Raw genomic sequence first — 22,180 nt, forward strand, 5'->3', positions numbered from 1 at the left:
ATATAATTTTCATTGTTATATTTTAAAACTAATCAGAATCACTCTAGGGCACCTGGTTGGCTGGCTCAGTCGACAGAGCATGTGACTCCTGATCTTGGGGTTGTGAATTCAAGCCCTATGTTGGGCGTAGAGAGTACTTAAAAATCGGACAGAAAGAAAGGAAGGGAGGAAAAGGAAGGAAGGAAGAAAGACGGACCCCTGAGTGGCTCAGTCAAAGTGTCTGTCTTGAGCTCAGGGAATGATCTCAGGGTCCTGGGATGGAGCCGCATATTGGGTTCTCTGGTCAACAGTGATTCTGTTTCTCCCTCTCCCTCTGCCACTACCCCCTGCTCATGCTCTCTTTCCCTATCTCAAATAAATAAAAAAATCTTTTTTTTTTAAGATTTTGTTTATTTATTCGACAAAAAGAGAGGTCACAAGTAGGCAGGGAAACAGGCAGAGAGGCAGGGGGAAGCAGGCTCCCTGATGAGCAGAGAAGCCCAATGCGGGCCTCAATCCCAGGACCCTGAGATCCTGACCTGAGCTAAAAGCAGTAGCTTAACCCACTGAGCCACCCAGGCACCCTCAAGTAAATAAAATCTTTAAAAAAAAAAAAAAAAAAGGAAAGAAAAACACTAGCCTAAGCAACAAAACAACAGGATATTTAATTAGTTGAACATTTCATATATATTTTATTCACACACTCAGTAGGCACTAAAAGTAATTTTTTTTTTTCATTTAAATTACTACTTAAAGAGAAAAAACTACTAAGTGTTAGAGGTACAATATTAGGAAACCTACTGGTAAAATTACTATGAGCACTTGGGCTCATATTCTCACCTACTAAATTATATCATTTTCTGTAATCAAAAGTTTCACGTTGCCTGAATTCATATGATGAGACACTTTAAAACTTGCTCTCCTAAACCATCTCCATCCAGGCACAGCGTATCATCAACAATAACTATTCATATCCATCATCACATTTACAGAACATTAATAAAGGACTGCATTAGCTGCTTTAAACGCATCATTTGAAACTCATATGACAACACAGATACTAAAATTCTTATTTACAAGTGTAGACATGGATGCTCAGAAAGAACAAGTGAGCTGCCCAAGGCCTGACTCCAAAACCCACTTTCTCCTACACCAGTAGCCCTCAACTTTTCCTGTGCATCAGAATGATCTGGAGAACCTGTGAAAAAAAACCAGAAGCATTCCCCTGGCCACACCCTCAAAAATTTAAAAAGGTCTGGGCCGATGCTGATGCAGATGGTCCCCAAAAACACCTTGCTAATAACACTACCAACAGGTTTTTCTTTGTTATATTGTTTTTATATAAAGTGCATTCAGGTGGGGAAGGGAAGGATGGCAACCTCTGAAGGTTTCTTATGCATAAATTATCTAGGAAGTTAACCCACTGAGAAGCTTCACTATGAACTACAGCTGCAAAGAGTGAAGTTGATGCCAGTAGAGACAAAAGGAAGACTTTAGGAAGGAAGTTTGGAGATGAATCAATGATATAACTAAATAAGGTTGATGAAGATAACAGCCTGGTAAGGTTTCACTACAAGAAGAGAAATCTTAAGCCAGTGAGTAGGGTGAGTAGGGTTTTCAGATGGTAAAAATAGTAAGTTAAAGGACTCAGCACTACATCTAAGGACAACAGGATTAAATGACAGGCAGTCCATATTTGCATACTTAGAGAGTTTCTAGCAATCTCAAAAGGGCCCAGGTTCTCCTACTTATTATTTAAAGGTCTAACTTGGTAAAAGTGCATTTTCCTCAAAATCTAATGACAGGATAATATGTAACTCTAGTTAACTTCTCAGCACTTACAATAAATAGGACTCAAAGAAATTTGCAAATGTTCTCCTATAATACTGTCTAGAAAAAAGGTGACTCAAGGAGGCATATAAAATTAGAGATAAAAACTCTTCTATTGGAAAAGTAATAATAAAACCCTGGTTATTGCTTTTCCTAATATGGAAACTCACTGCCATAGTTTTTAACCTTTTGGGTAATGAAATCCTTTAGGAATTTGATGAGAGCTAGGATCTGCTCCCAAGGAAAAATGCACATGCACTCAGGATCATGTATGTGATTTCAGAGGGTTCTGGGAGGCCATCATAGGTGCAAAGACCTCTGGGTCAAAAAATGTTTTTTTATCCAAAATCATAACACCTAGTAGTTCATATCAGAGATACTATATTTTCATCCCTGAGTGAAACTCCTCTATATTACTTTTGTTGCAAAGCATCTAATTTGCAATGTTTGGCCCAAAGTTAGGTCATATAATTCCACAGAAAAACAGTATGTAATGAGAAAATGGCATCATTCCAAGAGTTCAAATGTGCTAGCAATTATCCTGGGAGGAAATTTTAGCCTTGGATCTCCAGAGTTATCCCAGTTTTAAGTATTAGGAGATTCAGCCATAAAAAAGGAAAGCTTCAGCTCAGTTCCTTCCAGAAGTAATCAATAAATAGGGCCTTATATTATTTATGAAGAATTTCTTGGTAGGTGTTGAGCTTGAAATTTGGGCTAACTGCTGGAAGAGAGTTGGGAGGTTGTGAAATAGGTAAAACTTCCAGCTATAAAATAAGTCACGGGAAGGAAAAGTACAACATAGGAATAGAGTCAATAATATTGTAATAACTGTATGGTGACTGGTGGTAAATACACTTACCATGGTGAGCATTTTGTAATGTATATATAATTGTTAAATAACTGCATTGTACACCTGAAACTAATATTATATATCAACTATAGTTCAACTAAAAAAGAAATTAGGGATTATGTTGATTCTAGTGCTATTGTTAGAACTCCAAAAGTTATTTATTTTTTCTATTGGAGAGGTCTTTATCTGTCCAGAGTATCAAATCTTAGTTTTTTTTTTAAATTAAGTTATAAATTGTTAAAGGAAGAGTATGGAGGAAGTACACAGAGGCAGATAATATAATTCATACCTTATCAGAGTATAAGGTAAATCTCTATTATAGCTAAAAGAGTAAAAGGAAAACTCTAGGTAAATAAACAGATTAACATGATTACAGAGCAGAACATTTGAATAGCATCTATTTTGACTCTCTTTAATCACTTTTACTGTTTTACTGAAATGGATTCTTACAATACCCTACAGTATGGTTCACATGATTATAGCAGCTGAATACAAAAGCAGAATTACAATATTTTACAGATACTTTTAATATAGAAAAGGCATTTAGCCACTAAGTGCACAGAAGTAGAGTGATTTGCCAGGGTCATAAACAAATTCACACAGCTCTTAGAATCCAGGTTCCAGACTCTCCATCTTCTCTCTAAATCCATGGTTTTTCAACTTTTCACCACTATTTCAGAGATTTTAATCAAAATATTATACTCATTAAGTAGTAAATGCTATGGAACAGTAAAATAGAATTTCTGAGCTAATAAAACACAGAAGACTGGTGATGTTCTATGATTCTGACCTTTCAAGAGAGCCCTCAAGTCTGACATGAAGTGAAATTTGGCTGAGGCTTCATTTTTAATGACACCTGCTGTCAGGCTGGTGTGCAAAGGCAAGTCAGGCCAGGACAGAGACTGCCCAGCACCAGCTACTGTGATCATCTAACTTTGCTTCCCATAGCATGAATGAATCCTGGCTCCCTCAATTTGTAGTTTTGTGATTATAAATAATATTCTAATTTTTCAAGTTTATTTCTGTTGAATGGCTGAATCTTCTCAGAGGTGTTATATTGTTTGCTGTTTGTTCATCATTATAGGGTGGAAAGGGAAAGTTACCTAAGTACTGAAGTGAGTTCTGAGAGGCCCTGTTGGTCCTAAATCAGCTAGTTTAGGCTCAGACAGGGATGAAGAGAAGAAATTAGATGTTGTCACTGAATTTTGCCCATGATAGGTCCTGATGTTTGTGGGCTGGAAAGAAGCAGCTAAGTGCAAGAAGGGACACTGTAGCCTGCCTCCTGATTCAGGTACCCTCCCCCTCTGTCTCCACAACCCACCAGGTCCTAGCACTAAGCAGGGTTCTGTCAGAGGTCATTCCCACTTATTATCCAAGAGTGTATTTTAAAGAGCTCTCATCGCCTTTATATATTCCACATTGTTTCACTTGTTAAAGCATGTACTGGTTTTGTAAAACATCAAATTTTCTTGTAAAATATCAAATTCTATAAATTTAAAAAACATCAAATAAAGAAAAAGTCTCCTGCTAGCAATTTAGATGGGCAAGAATGCAGGGAGACTGCTTAGGAGACTGTTGCTCTCAGAAACACAGGGGAGAAGTGTAAATGGATTACAGAGAGGATTACAGAGAAGTAGAGACTCAAAGGATATTAAGACAGTAACATCAATAAGAGAAACTACTTGTTGGTCAGAGAGAAAAAGGTAAACAGGAGAATTCCCAAATATAGGTTTTGTATAGGTATTTAAGAGGAATTTAGAAACTTATTTAAAAAAAAAAGTGGGGGTACAGGGACCCCTGGCTGGCTCAGTTAGAAGAGCATGTGACTTCTGTTCTCAGGGTCATGACAATTTACTTAAAAACAAACAAATAAATTAAAATATACATACATGTTTTTTAAAGTAAGAAAAGATGGAATACAAAATTTTATATATTATACACAACTGTGTACATTACAGATTTTGCAAAAATGTGTAAAGGAAATGCATCAAAATGTTAGTAGTGATTGGCTCACGTGGTTGATCCAACATTTTTTAACTCACTCTTACCTACATGTTTATTTATTAAGAATGTGTATTTCTTGTATATTTTGTATATTTCTGAAGCATACTCATTTCAAAAAGCAGCTTATCTTTATTAACAAAAAATCTTTAGTTGTAAAATACCCCGGGAAAAAAAACTGGTCAAATGGGGAACCATACCATACTTCAGAAGCAAATTATAGTATCCATTATTAATTCTCATGTCTTTGTGAGATTGCCCTGATTACAAAATTGTAATGGTGAGGGAACCCCCAGTCAGTGACCTTCCAGAGTTTTTCACCCTCTATTCTGAAAATCTACTCGGTGAGAGAAGTGAGAGAACAGACAGCAGGTCTCTTGCTGACCGTTATTTGATTAGTCAGTGCTAACTGTAGTCACTTAGGAACTGCACACTCCTGCCTTGCAGCTTTTCCACATACATCTAGATGATTGCCTCTCTTGTCTCAGGTGTCATCTCCTCAAAATCAACTCTGATGGGCGCCTGGGTGGCTCAGCTGGTTGGGCGACTGCCTTTGGCTCAGGTCATGATCCTGGAGTCCCTGGATAGAGTCCTGCATCAGTCTCCCTGCTCAGCGGGAAGTCTGCTTCTCCCTCTGACCCTTCCTCCGCTCATGCTCTCTCTCTCATAAATAAAAATCGTAAAAAAACAAAACAAAACACCCTACTGTGATTATCCTAATTATAAGAGTAACATACCACTGCCATACCACCACGATAGGATCCCAGATATTTTACCTGCATTTTTCAATATTCTTATCACCTAATGTATGATATATCTTATTTATTACATTTATTGTGTATGCCACTCCCTAGAATGTAAGCTTCTGAGATCATACATGGATTTATACTGTTTTTGTTCCCAAATGTATCCCCATCACCAGAACAGTGCCTAGCACATAGTGGATGCATAATAAATATTGCTGATTTAACACATGAATGAACGAATGAAAGAATAAATTAAATAAATGACTATAGGGTTAAAAATGAACACACAATTATTTTACACATGAGCATCAGTCATCTCAGTCATTAACACTTTTTACTTTAGAAGTCACTGTTCTTTGCTTAAATGTGTAGAGAATCTTAGCCTATGGGGTTCAACACAGTTCATTCTTCATACATATGTCTATTAAACTTTCCTTCAGATTCAATAAAGGTGAGAATTGATTACACAAATCAAATAACTTCACTAATTGGTTAAATAAAAATTAAGCCATAGGATCTATACTAATAAATGATGCCATAAAGTCTTACTTTGTGTAATGAAAGCTTCTAAACTGCCTCATTTAAAAATATTCATTTACTGCTGGGGACCACCGAGAAACTCTGCTTACAATTTCTCATTTAGCCACACGATAAGCTGGTTGGTTGTTTTTAATCCTCAGTAATGAAACAGGCATGAGGAAAAAGGGACAAGAAGGCAATGGCACACATTCAGTTTACTCTGATTTTAAGAGCGATTTAAAGGACTTTCATTTTTCTATGTCTTATAGCACCATCTGGTGTTTACTATGCAGAAAGGCTGTGACTGCCCATTGTCACTTTTTAAAATATGTTTAGGCAGCTGAACAAAATGATATAAGCACATGACTAAGCTGATAACAACACAGATCACACATTCAATTTGGAAATATAGGAATAAAAATTTAGAAATCGGGGGCACCTGGGTGGCTCAGTGGGTTAATGTCTCTGCCTTCAGCTGAGGTCATGATCTCAGGGTCCTGAGATGGAGACCCACATGGGGGGGGGGGGGGGGTCTCTGCTCAGCAGGGAGCCTGCATCCCGCGCCCCCCTCCCCCCCCACGCCTGCCTCTCTGCCTACTTGTGATTTCTGTCAAATAAATAAAATCTTTAAAAAAAAAATTAAAAATTTAGAAGAATAAACCTTTTAAATAACTTCCAAATAAGAATACTCTTCAAGGTGCCTGGGTGGCTCAGTGGGTTAAAGCCTCTGCCTTCAGCCCAGGTCATGATCCCAGGGTCCTGGGATCGAGCCCATCGGATTCTCTGCTCAGTGGGAAGCCTGCTTCCTCCTCTCTCTCTGCCTGCCTCTCTGCCTACTTGTGATGTCTGTTTGTCAAATAAATAAATAAAATCTTAAAAAAAAAATACTCTTCAAGAAAAAGAAGACAAACACAAAACATAAATTATTAAAAGAGGGAAAAAATTGAAAAACATCCTAGAACCTTGTTAATAGGTCATTTCAAAATGCAGACTCTTATAAAAAGTAAGTTATCAAATAAAACAAAGAGTTTATATTTGAATACCCAGAAGATCTAAGTATAACTCTTCTTAATAACACAGCCTCAATCCTTAATTACTAAGGAGACCAAAACAATTCCCAGTTAACCACATTTTATTACATTAGGATGTGACAATTTTAGCTTATTTGCTTATTTATTTTGTAACAGGTAAATTTCTTTATTGGCTAATGTCACTGCTTCTGCGTTTACAATGACAGCAACGTTACTTACACCAGTATAGGCTTTCCCGATATCCTAGGATGTCTTAGCACTTCTGACATTGTTTCCTTTGTCTCTTCCATTCTCTCTTCATCACTGGAATCCACAACAAATATTACCCCATAGGACTCAGCATAGTAATTCTTCCAGATTCCCCGAATTCTTTTTCCACCTCCCAAGTCAAAAATGGTGACTTCAAACTTTCCTTGTCTAAGGTCAATTTTGGAAAAGCCAACAGTAGGAGCTACATCTTCAGGATACTCTGTTTCAAATGATACAAAAGAGACAATCTTTAGACGTTAAATTAATAACATCAATTTAATTTCACAACTTAAATGACATAAAAAGCAGTTTTCAATCATAATTTAGTACTAAATGGAATGTTTATTATTTGCTTACACATTAAGCTTTACATCTAAGTATACTGGTTTGGAGGAAGGGTAGATATTATAAAATATTCAACTAGAATTTATGCTCCATGCAGATAAAAATTTCTTCTTTGTTTATTTGTTTTATACTGACATAACCCTGGCTCCTAGAATAATGTCTACCATGTAAGAGGTAAGTAATAAATACCCATAGAATGAGTAAATGAATGAACTCTTGACTTTGAGGCTATCGTCTCTCTTAAATTACAAGTAATAAAAATTTCAACCCTTCAACACCACAGCCATCCCCAGAGACCATTGCAACCTCTGTGAAGTTATAAAGAAAAACTGAGTATTTAGAGAATAGTTGAGAAGAACCAAAAAATGGGAGAAGCTATGAGGAGTAGACTGCACTTCTTTAATTACTGAATTAAAGATAATTGGAATAAAGAAACTTTTCAGGGCAGCTTGCAGATATAGAGTAGATTTCATCATTTCTACAGGAACATGCTTTGGATGTTCTCATAAATTAAAAATTAAAATTTTCTGTACTTCTATATATGACAACACAAAAGAGGACAGGGTGTACATAACTGCCAAGGAATGGTAATAAGATTAAAAAGACAACTAAGGTTCAAGAAGACTTGAACTTGTAGTTGGAGCAAACCCTTAAGATCGTGAATGCAGACTGAAGAGGGTTCCGGAGAGAACTGGGAGCCAGGGAAGGTATGTCAGTAGACCAGTAATATAATTAAGGTGACTAAAGTAGTGCTTTATTAAGAAACTTCTTTGCAAAGTCTCTAGAACTGGCTAGAAATGACAGTGATGACCACGTTTCAGACAGATATGAAAATAAAGAATGGAAAGACAGAACTCAAGAAAGACTAACAGAACCTGATGACTCAATGGCTATGAAGGAAACTTCACGTTTATCTCTTTTACTCTCTCTTCATCACCAGAATCCACAACAAATAGCACTCTATTGGACTTTGTTTATACCTGGGCAATACAATGGCCCCAAAATACATGAGGCTTTTTAAATTAAAATCAAATTAAATTAAATTTCAATTCTTCAGGTGTACGATATACATTTAAAGTGCTCAAAATTCTTCAGGTGTATGATCTACATTTAAATTTCAATTCTTCAGGTATACGATCCACATTGGCTAGTGGCCTACCCTACTACTAGACAGAGGCCATATAGAACATTCCTATCACTGCAGAAAGTTCTACTGAATAATGCTGGTGTAGATGGTCTTTATCATTCCTATATTCAACAAAATATTTGCTATTACAAAGATAAATTTGAAAGGCATTTGCTGCTAGATTTAGGTGTGACTGGAAAACAGATCTGCAGGGTACCACTCCCAGGCAGCAAGTACCTTAGCACAGTTTAAACAGCTCCCTACAGAGTTAAAAGAGACATTACAAGTCACATTTTTCTAAGACCTTCATTATCTAGGAGAAAAAAGTTTAGAAGAAATATAAGCAGAATGATACTCCCAAAACAGGATTACAGTAGACATTTCAAAACATGATCTAGTCCAGGCCAGAACTGGTTTTCTTAGTTAAAATAGGCAGCTGTCTTTGAGCATGATTTCACAAGTATTCCCAGAAAATTATTAATGAAAATAAATTAACAATGCTAGAACAGGGATAAGAAAACTAACACATACAGACACCTACTCAGCACAAAACTTTGTTACGCATTAGGATATAAAGATGAATAAGAGGGTTGCAGTCCTCAAAGAACATACAGTAAAATATAGACAGATACATATTAATTGAAATAACATAGGAACCAATATTTCTATGAAAAAACTCAAGAGGATAATGTGAGAATGTTACAGATTACATGCCTGTGTCCTGTGTCCTTGTGCTCCCCTCCCCCTGCAAAAGCCTGTGTTGAAGCCCTAATCCCCAGTGAGATGGTATTTGGAAGTGGAGCCTTTGGGAGGTTATTAGCTTTCAGTGAGGTCATGAGGGTGCAGCTCCTATAATGGGATTAGTACACTTACAGGAAGACACAGGACAGCTTGTTTTCTTTCTCTCTGTACCACATGAGGTTGTAGCAAGAAGATGGTTGTCTAAATCAAGAAGCGGACCCACATCAAGAACCCAACAATACTGGCACCCCAACTTCACAACTTTCAACCTCCAGAACTGTAAGAAACAACCTGTTTAAGCCACCCAGTCTAAGATATGGGTACAGCAGCCCAAACTAAGACCACAGGCATCTAGGAGGAAAACACTAAAGAGGAGGGCGGCAGAAGCTATGTTATACAAAGACTTCAGATAGGCCATGAAAAAAAAATGAAGTATTAAAAACTACATAATTATAATAAAAGAAGGCAAAAGAACATTCCAAGCAAAGGAGAGCAATGCAGATAAAATGATGGCAACATTCCCAGAAAACCAATTCAGATTAGGTAATTTTTTCAAGGTTACATGGTGGGCAGAGCCAGGATTCAAATCCAGGTTAAATGCCTTTCCTCCCTGACTTCTCTATCCTCTCCTCTGGGTCCTATTTATGATTCTGTGTTTCAAGACAGACTTCAAGAAGACTAAATGCTCTAGATACAACTTCCCTATAAATCCTTTCTAATGATTTCAGTCTACCTGCAGGATCACCTACACACTCTATCATAATATTCTCTCTTCTTGCTGGTCCTCACAATAGCCTGTACTTTCCCAGTATCTAGGACCTACTTTGTATCCTTTGTACTTAGCACAAAGTATATAGAAGCTCAATATTATAACACCAGACTGCCATGACAGCTGAAGGGTAGCTGAAGCTACTGTCCTTAACATCCTTCCTTTCGTCCTTCCATATACTTATCCATCCATTCATGCTAGTAGCCATTTATTGAGGGTCTATTATAGATCAAGTATCATACAAGAACCAGAAGTACAGAGACAAATGGTCCCCGGGCCTGAGGATTTCAGTAAAGTATACATGTTAAGACAATCTCTAGAAAGCCCAAGAGAAAGTGAAAATATATAATCAATAACTTATTTATTGAATATCTATTGTATGCAAAGCACTATGCAGTGTCTTACATACACAATAACAAGATTCATCTTCTGATCTTACAGAGCTCTTACATAGCGGAGAAAAGTAGAAACATAAATACCTATAACATAATGAAGATACGTTAATATCCAACAAAAATAGGGATCAATTTACACAAAGAAAAATTTTGCCACCCAAATAGCAATCATTTCTTGGAAACTATTAGGAAACAGCACTGGATAGTCAAGAGAATCCTGGATTTTTTAGCTGAGCACATACCTATTTAGGATAAAGACTACAATCCCCCATGTCTGTGGTAGCGAGGGATGGCCATTAAAGCCTACCCTAGATAGTGAGCTAGTGGTGTAGAGTTAAATGTTTAACCACTTTTGGGGAAATTTGATATGTACTGTTTGTCATTTTCCGTGGTGTGAATATTCCCACTATGGCCAATTTCAAACTAGTGCGAGGTACCTGAACACATAATTGGGAAGAGATGTACCTAACTGGCTCTAGATAGCTAATATAAGCCAATAGAGCAAGTAGGAGCCAGCTCCAGAATCCCACCAGTTCTAGTCAACGGCATTGAACTGAACTGATATAGGAGCTTCTAGTTCATGCCCTTAAAAGAAAAGAAAATGGCCTCCCTTCCCCATTACTTCTCCCTTCCTGCTAAAATGCACCGTAGTGAGGCACCTTGGACTAGATAGGCAAGGGAGAACACTATAAATGGCCAAAAAAAAAAAAAAAAGGAGAAGGAACTTGAGTCTCTACCACCAAAGGGCTATTATGGTAGGCCTACATTACTTTTGTGTGCACTATTATGAGAAATAAAATTCTATTTTGTTAAGCCACTGTAATTTTAGGTCTCTGTTAGGACAACTGAACCTATATCCAACTAATACAATCACTTTGATAGCTATAAAGAAGGGAAGTTGATAGAAAAAGCAAAGGTCAACATAAGAAAAGTACTCTCTGATTAGGAAGCTATCGCATTCTAGCTGAAAGACACTGAAGGCATGGATTTAGACATTGCACTTAGAAAAGAAGCAGATACGTCTCAAAAGAAATGAGGGGGAAAAAAAGAAGAAAAGAAACTGAGACAAACCCGAAAAAAGCTGAAGAGTAGAAGCCATGGCAAAATGTTGGAAGAAGGTTACCTATTACACATAAGGCATGGCTGAACTGGGACACCAGAATGAGTAAGAGATGCATGAATGAAGGAGTAATTTAAGCAGTGATACAAGTAGGTATAAGTAAGTATAGGCCAAAGCACAGGAAGCAGTCATATCTACTGATGGTACTGGTAATGGCTAACTGTAGCAGGAGGTAGAAAAGATTTCATGAAGAATGAGACTATATAACAAAAATCCACCTTTAGAAAGATATACTCTGCTTTAAAGATAAGCAGATATTCTCTCTAATAAGGCAAGTGGGAGGGGTGGTTGGGTGGCTCAGATAGTTAGGCATCTGCCTTCAGCTTAGGTCATGATCCCATGGTTCTGGGATCAAGCCCCACATCTGGCTCCCTGCTTAGGCGGGGAGTCTGCTTCTCCTTCTCACTCTCCATTGTCCCCCACTGCTAGTGCTCTCTCGCTCTGTCAGATAAATAAATAAAATCTTAAAAAAAAAAAAAAAAGGACAAGTAAAAATAGCATAAACAAATACAAAGGCATGAAAAAGCTCCATTGGAAAACTTCATCTAGTTCTATATAACTGGAAGCTTAAAAAAAGAAAAAAAGGTAAGAAATCAGTCACAAGAGTAGGCTGAAGAATAAATAAACAAGATGAAGAACAAGCTCAAAGTTGAAGACAGCTTTGACTTTCTGTTCATGATATAACAACCTGAGTAATTTCTAAACTCAGAAAAAGAAACTGATAGAAACAGAGAGATGAAAATCAGAAAAGAATGATCCTAATGGAAAGAAGATGTTTAAGTACACACAACAAAGTAGACAGTCTGAGTCTTAGATTCTTCTCCCTCAATGTAAGACTGAAGAAATGGAAGAAGTAAAGATGCTTAGATGAGGAGTCACAGTCTGAAGGCCAAATCTGGCTCACGATCTACTTTTATATGGCTCTCAAGCAAAGATTGTGTTTTCTATTTTTAAGTAATTACGAAGATAAAAAAGATAGTATTTCATAATACATCAAATTTCATTGTCCATAACAAAGCTTCATTGGAACATGGCCATGCTTATTTGTTTATATATTGGGTATGACTGCTTTCATACTATGTCATGGTTGTATAGCTGGGAAAAAGAATGCATGACCCTCAAAGTGTAAAATATTTACTATCTGGCTCTTTACAAAAGAAGTTTGCCACCCCTAGTTTAGATGATGACAATGAATGCTCTGTGAGGATATAACCTAGGAGACAGCATGAAGGGTACACACAAAAGGACTTCAAGAATCCAAAGACAAAAATATATAATTTACATCTCATGTTACATAGTAGAATATACGGTGACAAAACATTTTCCTCCAACAGCAAGTTTTGCAAAGTGTTAATTTTCTTTCATAAACTCCCATAAATAAAAGCCCCCCTGACTATTTGGTATCCATATCTTGTTGAAACATCCTTTTTCAGCAACAAATATATGTTAAGCTTTTTCCCAGTTCATACCCATAAGATGCTTGGCCACATCTTCTAGGTGTACAACAAACTTACCAGCACAGTTGCTTCTATATTGTAGTATACAGTATTAAATTAAGACTAACTAAATAAATAAAATGAATGAAATGTAATATAAATGACATAAAACCATCTGATAAGGAAAAGGCCATAATTTTATCATAACTATAAAAGTCACAAATCATATTAAAAAAAAAATCAAGACATACGAAGAGAGTTGTGCTAGCTAATTATATTTCTACCTCCCTTTCTTTCTTTTTTTCCCTCCTTAGCCTTGTGACTAAATTCTGGCCAAGAGAATGTTAAGTAGAAGATGGATATCCTTCAAGGCAGGACATGTCCTTTTTTTGCTTTTTCCCTCTGGTGCTGAGAAGACAGATGTGATCCCATTTATCTGATCAAAGACCCCAAGGATCCTCTGCATCTCTGCACTTACTCAAATCTGAAACAAATTAACAGGCTGGTATTCTTAAACTAGAGTCTATTCACCATACTAGCCACAAGCATACTAAGAATTTAAAGTAAGGGAGTATATACAATCTAAACCAAATGAATATGTAATAAAGCAATTTACATAAATAAATAATTCAGAATAGTTTAATAATACATATTTTCTGCTTACCTCCTTGGATTCCCTTTGCTGTTGCCGTTTTACCAGCATTATCAAGTCCCACCATCACAAGAGTCACCTTTCTTAAAATAATAAAAATTTAAAAATCACTTTCTGAATTAATTCAATATTGGAGAAAAATAAAAGTAAATTCATTCATTCAAGCAACATTTAAGGAGCATCTACCATGTATAACATAAACTGCTGGACCCCAAGCAGTTCAATAATGAACAAAATAGATTCCAAAGCAAAATTCTTGAGAAATACCTTTAAAGTGCCATCCTTTAGTTCTATCAGCAAAAAAGAAAAAACAGAAAAGAAAACTGTACAAGAGATTGGGCAACAGGTAGAGAAAGAACAGGAGAAGAGAAAGAACGAAGAGAGAATGATTCTAACACCAGTTATTTATCATCACTAAAGATCCAATTTTCTAGTTAACTGAATTCTAAGAATTATCACAAATCTGTTTTTTCTTGTGAAATACATAAAAAAACAATTGTTCGGTTCTAGACATTACTGGTGTGCTCACCTCTGCTTTTAGATATCTAGCACCTCATCAAGTATAAATCTTAAATATACTTTAATAACATGATTATTAACTTAAGTGCTAACATATTTTGAAAGAGGGTTCCTACAATTATAAAACTTAAAATCTTTTTGATGATATAGCTAAACTTCACATAATCAGGGGGGAAAAAAAAGTCTAGTTCAATTTTACAGTTGAAGAAACATAAGACCAGAGTTGTAAGACAATGAGTCGCTTACAGAGTCAGAACTAGAACTTAAATCACTTAACACCTAGAAAGTTCTTAAACCGAGGATAGGTATAAAGGAACAAACCTATTAGAACAGTCCTACTATCTTGGCAATATAGTCCCCCACTAGAGCTCATTTCTGTTACAGGCTGAGCCATCATACATATAAGAGGTAAAACCATTCATTAAAACCACAGATTTGGGAATAGAGAGAGAAAGCCACAGCATAACATGGGTGTCATGTTAAAGCCATGGGGCCACATTCTTTGGGTTTCTGCCAAGTCATTCTATACAAACAATCATCCCAAAAAGGGTTAAAAAACACACATACACACACACACACACACACACACACAACTTAGATGTTAAGAAGGGGTCTTCTTTTTTCTCTCTAGCTCTGACTCTCTTGGATCTTGGATCTGTTTGTTTTTGTTTTATGCCAGATGTAGTCGAAGGATCCATATAACAAAAACAAAGGACAGAGCTGAAGGGGTAAGGCAGTCCAGTTATGGATCATACACTGAGGAAAAACAAACTTGGTCTTGCAAAAACCAAACTGGTCATTTATTAAACAGTTACTGATCATCTTCTGTACACTAGACACCAGTGTTCTAGGTACTTAAGATATGTCTGTGTATTAAAGAAACTATTACAACAACAAAACAAACAAAAACAGATACAGAAATTCTTCCCTTACTAAACATACATGTTAACTGGCAGGAACTAATAAATATTTATTTATTAATATTATAATATTATAAATAATACATTAATAAATATAAGAACTAAGTACATTATAACTATGTTGGAAGGTGGTTACATACTATGAAAAAAGAATATACAGTAAAGCTGGCTAGAGGGAGGCAACAATAGGGATGGAAGCTGGGTAGCAGTTTTATGTCTGGTGAGATGGGCAGGCCTCACTGAGAAGGTAAAATCGGAGCAAGGCCTTGAAGGAAGGAGCTAGTTGTGCAAATATCTGGGTCAAGAAAGAATATCTAGGGCAAAGGCACTAAGGTGAGGGCACGCAGGAATGTTCTACTATCAGCATGCACGCCAATGTGGTAAAACCAATGGAGCAGGGAAGAACAACAGGAGTCAGAAATACATCAGAGGCCAGATCATGGAAGGCCTCGTAGGTAAGGGCTTTGGCTTTTGTGAATGAAGTTGATTTACTCTCCATATTAATTTTTTTTTCATCCAGGAGCCATAGTCTTAAAAGTTTTAACTGTCTCTACCCATCATGAGGAATAAATGGAAGTATATCTAAGCTTGAATCGGTGCAAAAATAAAGTAAGCCACAATTAGCAGCATCGCCATACCCCAACCCTAGTCAGCCAATGGAGGGTCAGTGGGAATGCCAAAGAGAACTATGACAGATTATGAATTTAAGGAGCTGAGATAGTATGTGAGTTCTGGATACTTCTACGCATGTAGAAATTACACCTGCTTTATCAACTGTGAAAAATATGCATTTACTTCTTAAGGAAGCAGTGCAATATTCTGGAGTATAACATTATTGTTTTGTTTGAAGAATTCACAACTACTAAATATCAAATAAGATTTAAGTACAAATTATGTGGTGCCTGGTGGCTCAGCTGGTTAAGCATCTGCCTTTGGCTCAGGTCACCATCCTGGGGTCCTGGGATTGAGCCCTAAATCAGGGTCCCTGCTCCACAGGAAGCCTGCATCTCCCTCTCCCTCTGCTACACTTCTGCTTGTGGTCTCTCTCTCTCTCTAATAATTAAAATCTTAAAAAAAAAAAAAAAAGATTTAAGTGTAAAATAATCTCCTAAGCAAAATATAGTAAATGTCTATCCAAAAGAGATAATGTAGCATTTATATAATATTTTAGGTAATTCAAATGACTAGATATACAATAAATTAGATTAAAATAATATTAAAAATAATTCAATTGCTGTTTGAAAATTTATAATGTATTTAAAGATCTACCATCCTTCAGACATGACCATGAACCAAAACAATTACTACTGGAGAACAAAATGCCCACATTATGCTTACTTGATTCCTTTATCTTATAAATATTTATTAAACACCTTGTATACAGCAGCAAACAAAACATCCACAATTCCTAACTCACTCGAGAGCAAGAAAACAGGTATTAGATAGGTATGTGTGATTACTGTTTTCATGGGAAAGCACAGGCAGCCACAGGAAGAGATGGCAGGCAACCATACCCACTCTATAAGTCAACGAAGACCAACTGCAACTAGGTTAGCAGTTCCCAGGAATATCACGGATGTGATGTTTTCTTATGCCTTATGAGCCAAAGTGAAAAATCTCAAATAGACTTTTTTAAGGAAATGGCCTCTCATTCTCTATTTATTACACAGGTTGCATCTTCTGTTTTCTCTCCATTCTTGTCAAGATTCCAGCTAAAAGAATATTCTAAATAATTGCTATGACACATTTTGAACACATTTGCTCTTAAAGCTTGCTATCAAGGGTATTAGCTTTTTACCTTAAAAACTTCCTTTTTAATAGAATAACAGGTTCAAACAAAAAAGTCCTTCAAACATGAAAATAACACATTGGAAAATTGTAATTATGCTGAGAATGGCACAAAATAAGTCTCTCTGGATTTCTTTTTTACTTTGACAATCTTGAAAGTAGTTAATTTTTTAGACCATACACCATATACTTGAAAACATGACTTTAATTAAATATTTGAGGTAATTAAAGTCTTAATGAATAAACATAACATTAATAGTACAAATGAAAAATCACAGCATGAATTACTGCAATTTCTGATTAACAAAAATTAAATTTATACTTTCAGAACAGAATGGATTTAAAAGGGTAACATTCACCTAACACTCAAAATCTTATGCCCTTCAGAAAATGAAGACGTACACTCTAACACATGTTAAAATATACCTGTCATAGCTATTTAAAGTATGGTAAATTACCACTGATTGGGAACAGTTCGCTGTGCCTACGACAAAAGAAGGATGGAAGACACTCTGTATCTTTTTTTAACCTTATGATTACTGATCAAATAAATATATAACCCTTCAATTGAAAAAAAAATATATATATAGTGTGCTTAGGTTTATAGTGTCTGGAAAAGTTGATACTAGCAATAAAAACAAGTCATTTGGTCAGACAATAGGCATTAAGGACACAAAAATACCTGAGACTTGGTTTTCTATCTCACAGTACTCATCTTCTAATGAGAGTGACTAAAACATAAACAAATATTAGTACAAAATAAACAACAGATAAAGAAATTCTTCCCTACTAAACTTAAATGATAGTGGCAGGAGACAATAATAATAAATAGAAGAACTAAAATTAGTACATTGTGACAGTATGACAGTTAAATATGCTCATCTATGTATACAAGATATTAGAGTAATAGAGAGCAAGAGGACTTTATCCAGCCTAGAGATACAGAAGGTCAGGGAAGCTCCTTACAGAAGGCAATGCCTCAGCTAAGCTGTTAAAGTAGAAAAGTTTGCCAAGCAAGGGTAAGGTTAAGATGCATGGTAGGATGAAGAGATTCCAGACTGGAAACACTGCCTGAGAAGATACTGCACCCAAGGAGGGGAGGAGAACTCGCAGGGTGTAGAGTCGCTAAAGCTAGGGGTTAAGAGTACACCTCAGTAGAGCAGCCTTTAACAAGAGGACACGTTTGTTAGACGCACACATAATCACCACACAACAGAACTACACTTTGAATCTAAAGTAAACTTGATATACTGCTACCTTAGGAACTAGTATCAACAAATATTTAATCATGTGACTTTCTCAGCAGTTGAAAGTGATCACTTCACTCTTATCACAGTTATCCCTCAGTCATTAATTATATATCAAACTAGAAAGGCTGAGATGGAAAGCACTTGGCAGTATTTTAAGATGTATAGTAAGTTTCCTCTAATAACAAGTAACAGGGATTGTGTGCGATCTGATAGATTGCCAAGAGCTCGGTATTAGACCTGCATTCAAGTCCGAGATTTGACACTTCCAAGCTATATGACCTGGGCTATGTTATTTAACATCTCAGAATTTTATCAGTAAAATGAGTTAATAATAACATCCATCCCACAGGGATGTGGTTAAATGAAATATGACAACACAAGTAAAGTGCTCAATGCCTGTGCCACAAAAATAAGTGCTCAACCAATGGCTATTCTTATTACAGCATAAAATTCAAAACAGGAAGTCCATGAGATGAGAACACAGAACAGGCAGGGACCAGATTACAGAAGAAAATGAATGGGTTCAATTTTATACATGTTGACCGTGCTCACTCATCTCACACTGAAGTCTGAAGCTGAAGAAGAGATCTGTCCTGGGTTTATGAGACATAGTAATTAATTAATTAAAACTATGAGAACAGATGAAAGATCCGAGGGAGAACATATGAAGGAGAAGAGCTAGGGGTGAGGGGAGCATGGAACCCTGAGAACCTTTGAAGAAACCCTTAAAACTGTAGTTAGAAAGAAATGAGGAGACCAAAGAAATGGCAGCATTGGGACTAGTATCCAGAAGGCTTAGAAGATAAGCAATACCAAATACTGCAAAGTTTTGTAAAATTAATTTTTTTTGGTAATTGCCCCAAATTAAGTAACTCAGTAGTAAATGCTCTCATCTTTTCCCAAACCCTGCAATATCCAATGCTTTGAATTCATATAGTGTGTCTTAATGGTTCAAAGCTACTTTACCCTATCATTTATATTCATATTATCCTTGTAAGTAGAGAAGGTACAAGTTACCCATCCCTACGTGCTCATAAAAAGTTAATCAAGAGCAGTTTCCATGGGAAGTTTAAATACAATGGTTTGTAAAAACAGTAATAATTATTATTATTTTAAAGGATAACTTAAAACATTTTGTTTAGCCTATAATTTACTGACTTATATATATGCACACAGATACACATCAGAAGTCAAGTAGTGTGGCTCATTTTCATCAGAGTATCATGACGTTTCCCTTACAGATTTAGGTCTATCACAATCGTAACTTAGTTCGTGGAACTAACAGAAAGTAGATTATGTAATACAGGTACACTAACATGAATAGCATGAATAGCATGCTGTTAATAAAACCTAACCATGATATTGATGAAAATCTAACTATGGCAGTTAAAATCCTGCTTAGAATCCTTAAACAAAATTAAGTCCAAATTCTGTAGCCTCCTCTTCTGCCCTCGTCAGCAGGCCTACTAATCAAGGTACTCCCCTCATCTTTTCTGTCCTTCCTGACAATTCTTTGCTACCACAGCAAACAGATATTAACTTTCTTATGCAACTTCTCATACAGTGTCCTCTACTGGAACTTGTCAATCAACTCTGTAGCCCCAGCATCAAATGTCCTGTGCACACACACATTAAGCATCTTTACTGAATGAAATAGCATAATATATTTTCTAACTCCCCCATTTGCTGAGTAAATATTAAGAAAAATTAAAATATATAATTTTCAGTTGATAAAGTACTACAATGGATTTAATTTATATAAATCTTCACATAAAAGTGACCGCTCAATCTTAGAGAATGTAATTAAAACTATCTATCTTCTGGGATGCCTGGGTGGCTCAGTTGGTTAAGTGTCTGCCTCCAGCTCAGGTCATGATCCCAGGATCCTGGATCAAGTCTCGCATCTAGCTTTTCACTCAGCAGGGAGCCTGCTTCTCCCTCTGCCTGCTGCTCCCCCTGCTTGTGTTCTCTCTCTCTGACAAATAAATAAAATCTTTTTAAAAAATTATCTTCTTATATCAAACTGGCTTAAGTTTTCTGAAAACATTTACATGCTCAAGGTTTCAAGGTAATAATTAACAGTGAGAAAGATTTTTAAAAGTGAAAGAATTCTGAGTAAAAAAAAAAAAAAAAAAATTAGGGGCCCCTGGGTGGCTCAGTGGGTTAAGCCACTGCCTTCGGCTCAGGTCATGGTCTCAGGGTCCTGGGATTGAGCCCCACATTGGGCTCTCTGCTCAGCAGGGAGCCTGCTTCCTCTCTGCATGCCTCTCTGCCTGCTTGTGATCTCCTCACTGTCAAATAAATAAATAAAAATCTTTAAAAAAAAAATTAAAAGTAGGGATTAAGAAGGTCAAAAGCTTGTTTTATACATTTGATCTGAGTCTCTTTTTATATAATAGATATACAATTTGATATATCAGAAATCTAAGCAATATAATACCAGAGTTTTGAACTTAAAAAGAATTTTAATTATTAATTTTTATTGAGTGACATTATTGCAATCATTTGAACATCTACAATTCTAAACGTCCTAACTTGTCAACTAAGGAGACAATGCTTCAAATGAGATAACTACATAAAAACTATTTCTAACTTCAAAAATACATTGCAAGTCAAAAATAAACTATTTTCGAGAGCCTGGGTGGCTTAGTCATTAAGCATCTGCCGTCAGCTCAGGTCATGATCCCAGAGGCCTGGGATAGAGTCCCACAACAGTCTTCTCACTCAGCAGGGTGACTGCTTCTTCCTCTCCCACTCCCCCCTCCTCCACCCCGCTTGTGTTCCCTCTCTCGCTGTGTTTCAGTCTCTGGCAAAAAAATAAATAAAATCTTAAAATAAAACAAAACAAAAAAAACCATTTGGGGGGCACCTAGGCGGTTCAGTCAGTCAGGTGCTGCCTTTGTCTCAGGTCACGATCCCAGGGTCCTGGGATTGAGCCCTACATCCAGGTCCCTACTCAGAGGAGAGTCAGCTTTTCACTCTTCCATTCTCTCTGCCCCTCTCCTTGGGCCCATGTTCTCTCTCTGTCTCAAACAAATAAAATAAAATCTTAAAAAAAAAAAACAAAACTATTTCACCAAAACACTAAAAAAACCTAAACACATCAAATAAGTATTACTGAAAATATTTAGAACTACATAAAACAAGTACTAAATTTAAAAAGTAGCATAAACACATGTCAGAAAAATGACTTGGGAACACCATTTAATGATAAATGTGTGTGAGAGAGAAAAAAAACCTACCACAAAAAAAATTGGTATAATAAAAAGTTTACCACCCAAAAATTATGCTGTGATTTTAGTGTACAAATGCACTATTTTCTGACATTTTAGTTCAGATTGTGGAGCCCAGGATAATATTACATCAAAATCACTATCTAAATTTATGGACCATTAATAAATAGAAAGGGGACCAAACTTGGGGTCATATGCTAGTTCTAGTTCATTAATAAATAGAAAGGGGACCAAACTTGGGGTCATATGCTAGTTCTGAAGTCGTAAGTCAAAATCTTCATGTCAATTTGTTCAATTCTAAAATATTAAGGCATAGAATCAGAATGTCTCTAGGTCCCTTTTTATCCTAAAATACTAAACTTCTTACTGAGAATACACAAGAAGCCCTAGGGGTTTAAAAAGAAATGTAAAACATTCCAGTTCTGCATATAGCAATCAGATAATCCTTTCTAATCTGTGTGTACAGCTTAATTAACAAATTAAAAACTCAGCAATTTCTATAAACAGTATAGGATTTACGGTTATATTTATTAAAAACAAAATGATGCCTATTAAGGTACTAAATGTTTCCCCATTGAAAAAATTCATAGCAAAGATGACATGCCCTATCTATCACAGTTTGCTTTTACCAGACACCACAGTGATGTACAAAAAGCATTAACCCACAGTGCTTAAGTAACG

General features: G+C 36.2%; 1 protein-coding gene across 3 annotated transcripts in view; it reads right to left on the reverse strand.

Annotated features, from left to right (window-relative positions):
* ARL13B (ADP ribosylation factor like GTPase 13B) overlaps positions 1-22,180 on the reverse strand; it is a 70,636-nt gene that overhangs the window by 42,156 nt on the left and 6,300 nt on the right. For 2 of the 3 annotated variants that reach the window (XM_059164409.1, XM_059164411.1), the window contains 2 exons: positions 13,802-13,872; positions 7,176-7,425 (listed from right to left, as the gene is read on the reverse strand). The exons of the other annotated variant lie outside the window; for it this stretch is intronic. In XM_059164409.1, coding sequence (XP_059020392.1) covers positions 7,176-7,425; positions 13,802-13,872 — 321 coding nt within the window. The remainder of the gene's footprint in view (positions 1-7,175; positions 7,426-13,801; positions 13,873-22,180) is intronic. 3 annotated transcript variants of the gene reach the window in all.

Source organism: Mustela lutreola, chromosome 2, assembly GCF_030435805.1.
Source record: "Mustela lutreola isolate mMusLut2 chromosome 2, mMusLut2.pri, whole genome shotgun sequence".
NCBI lineage: Eukaryota > Metazoa > Chordata > Mammalia > Carnivora > Mustelidae > Mustela > Mustela lutreola.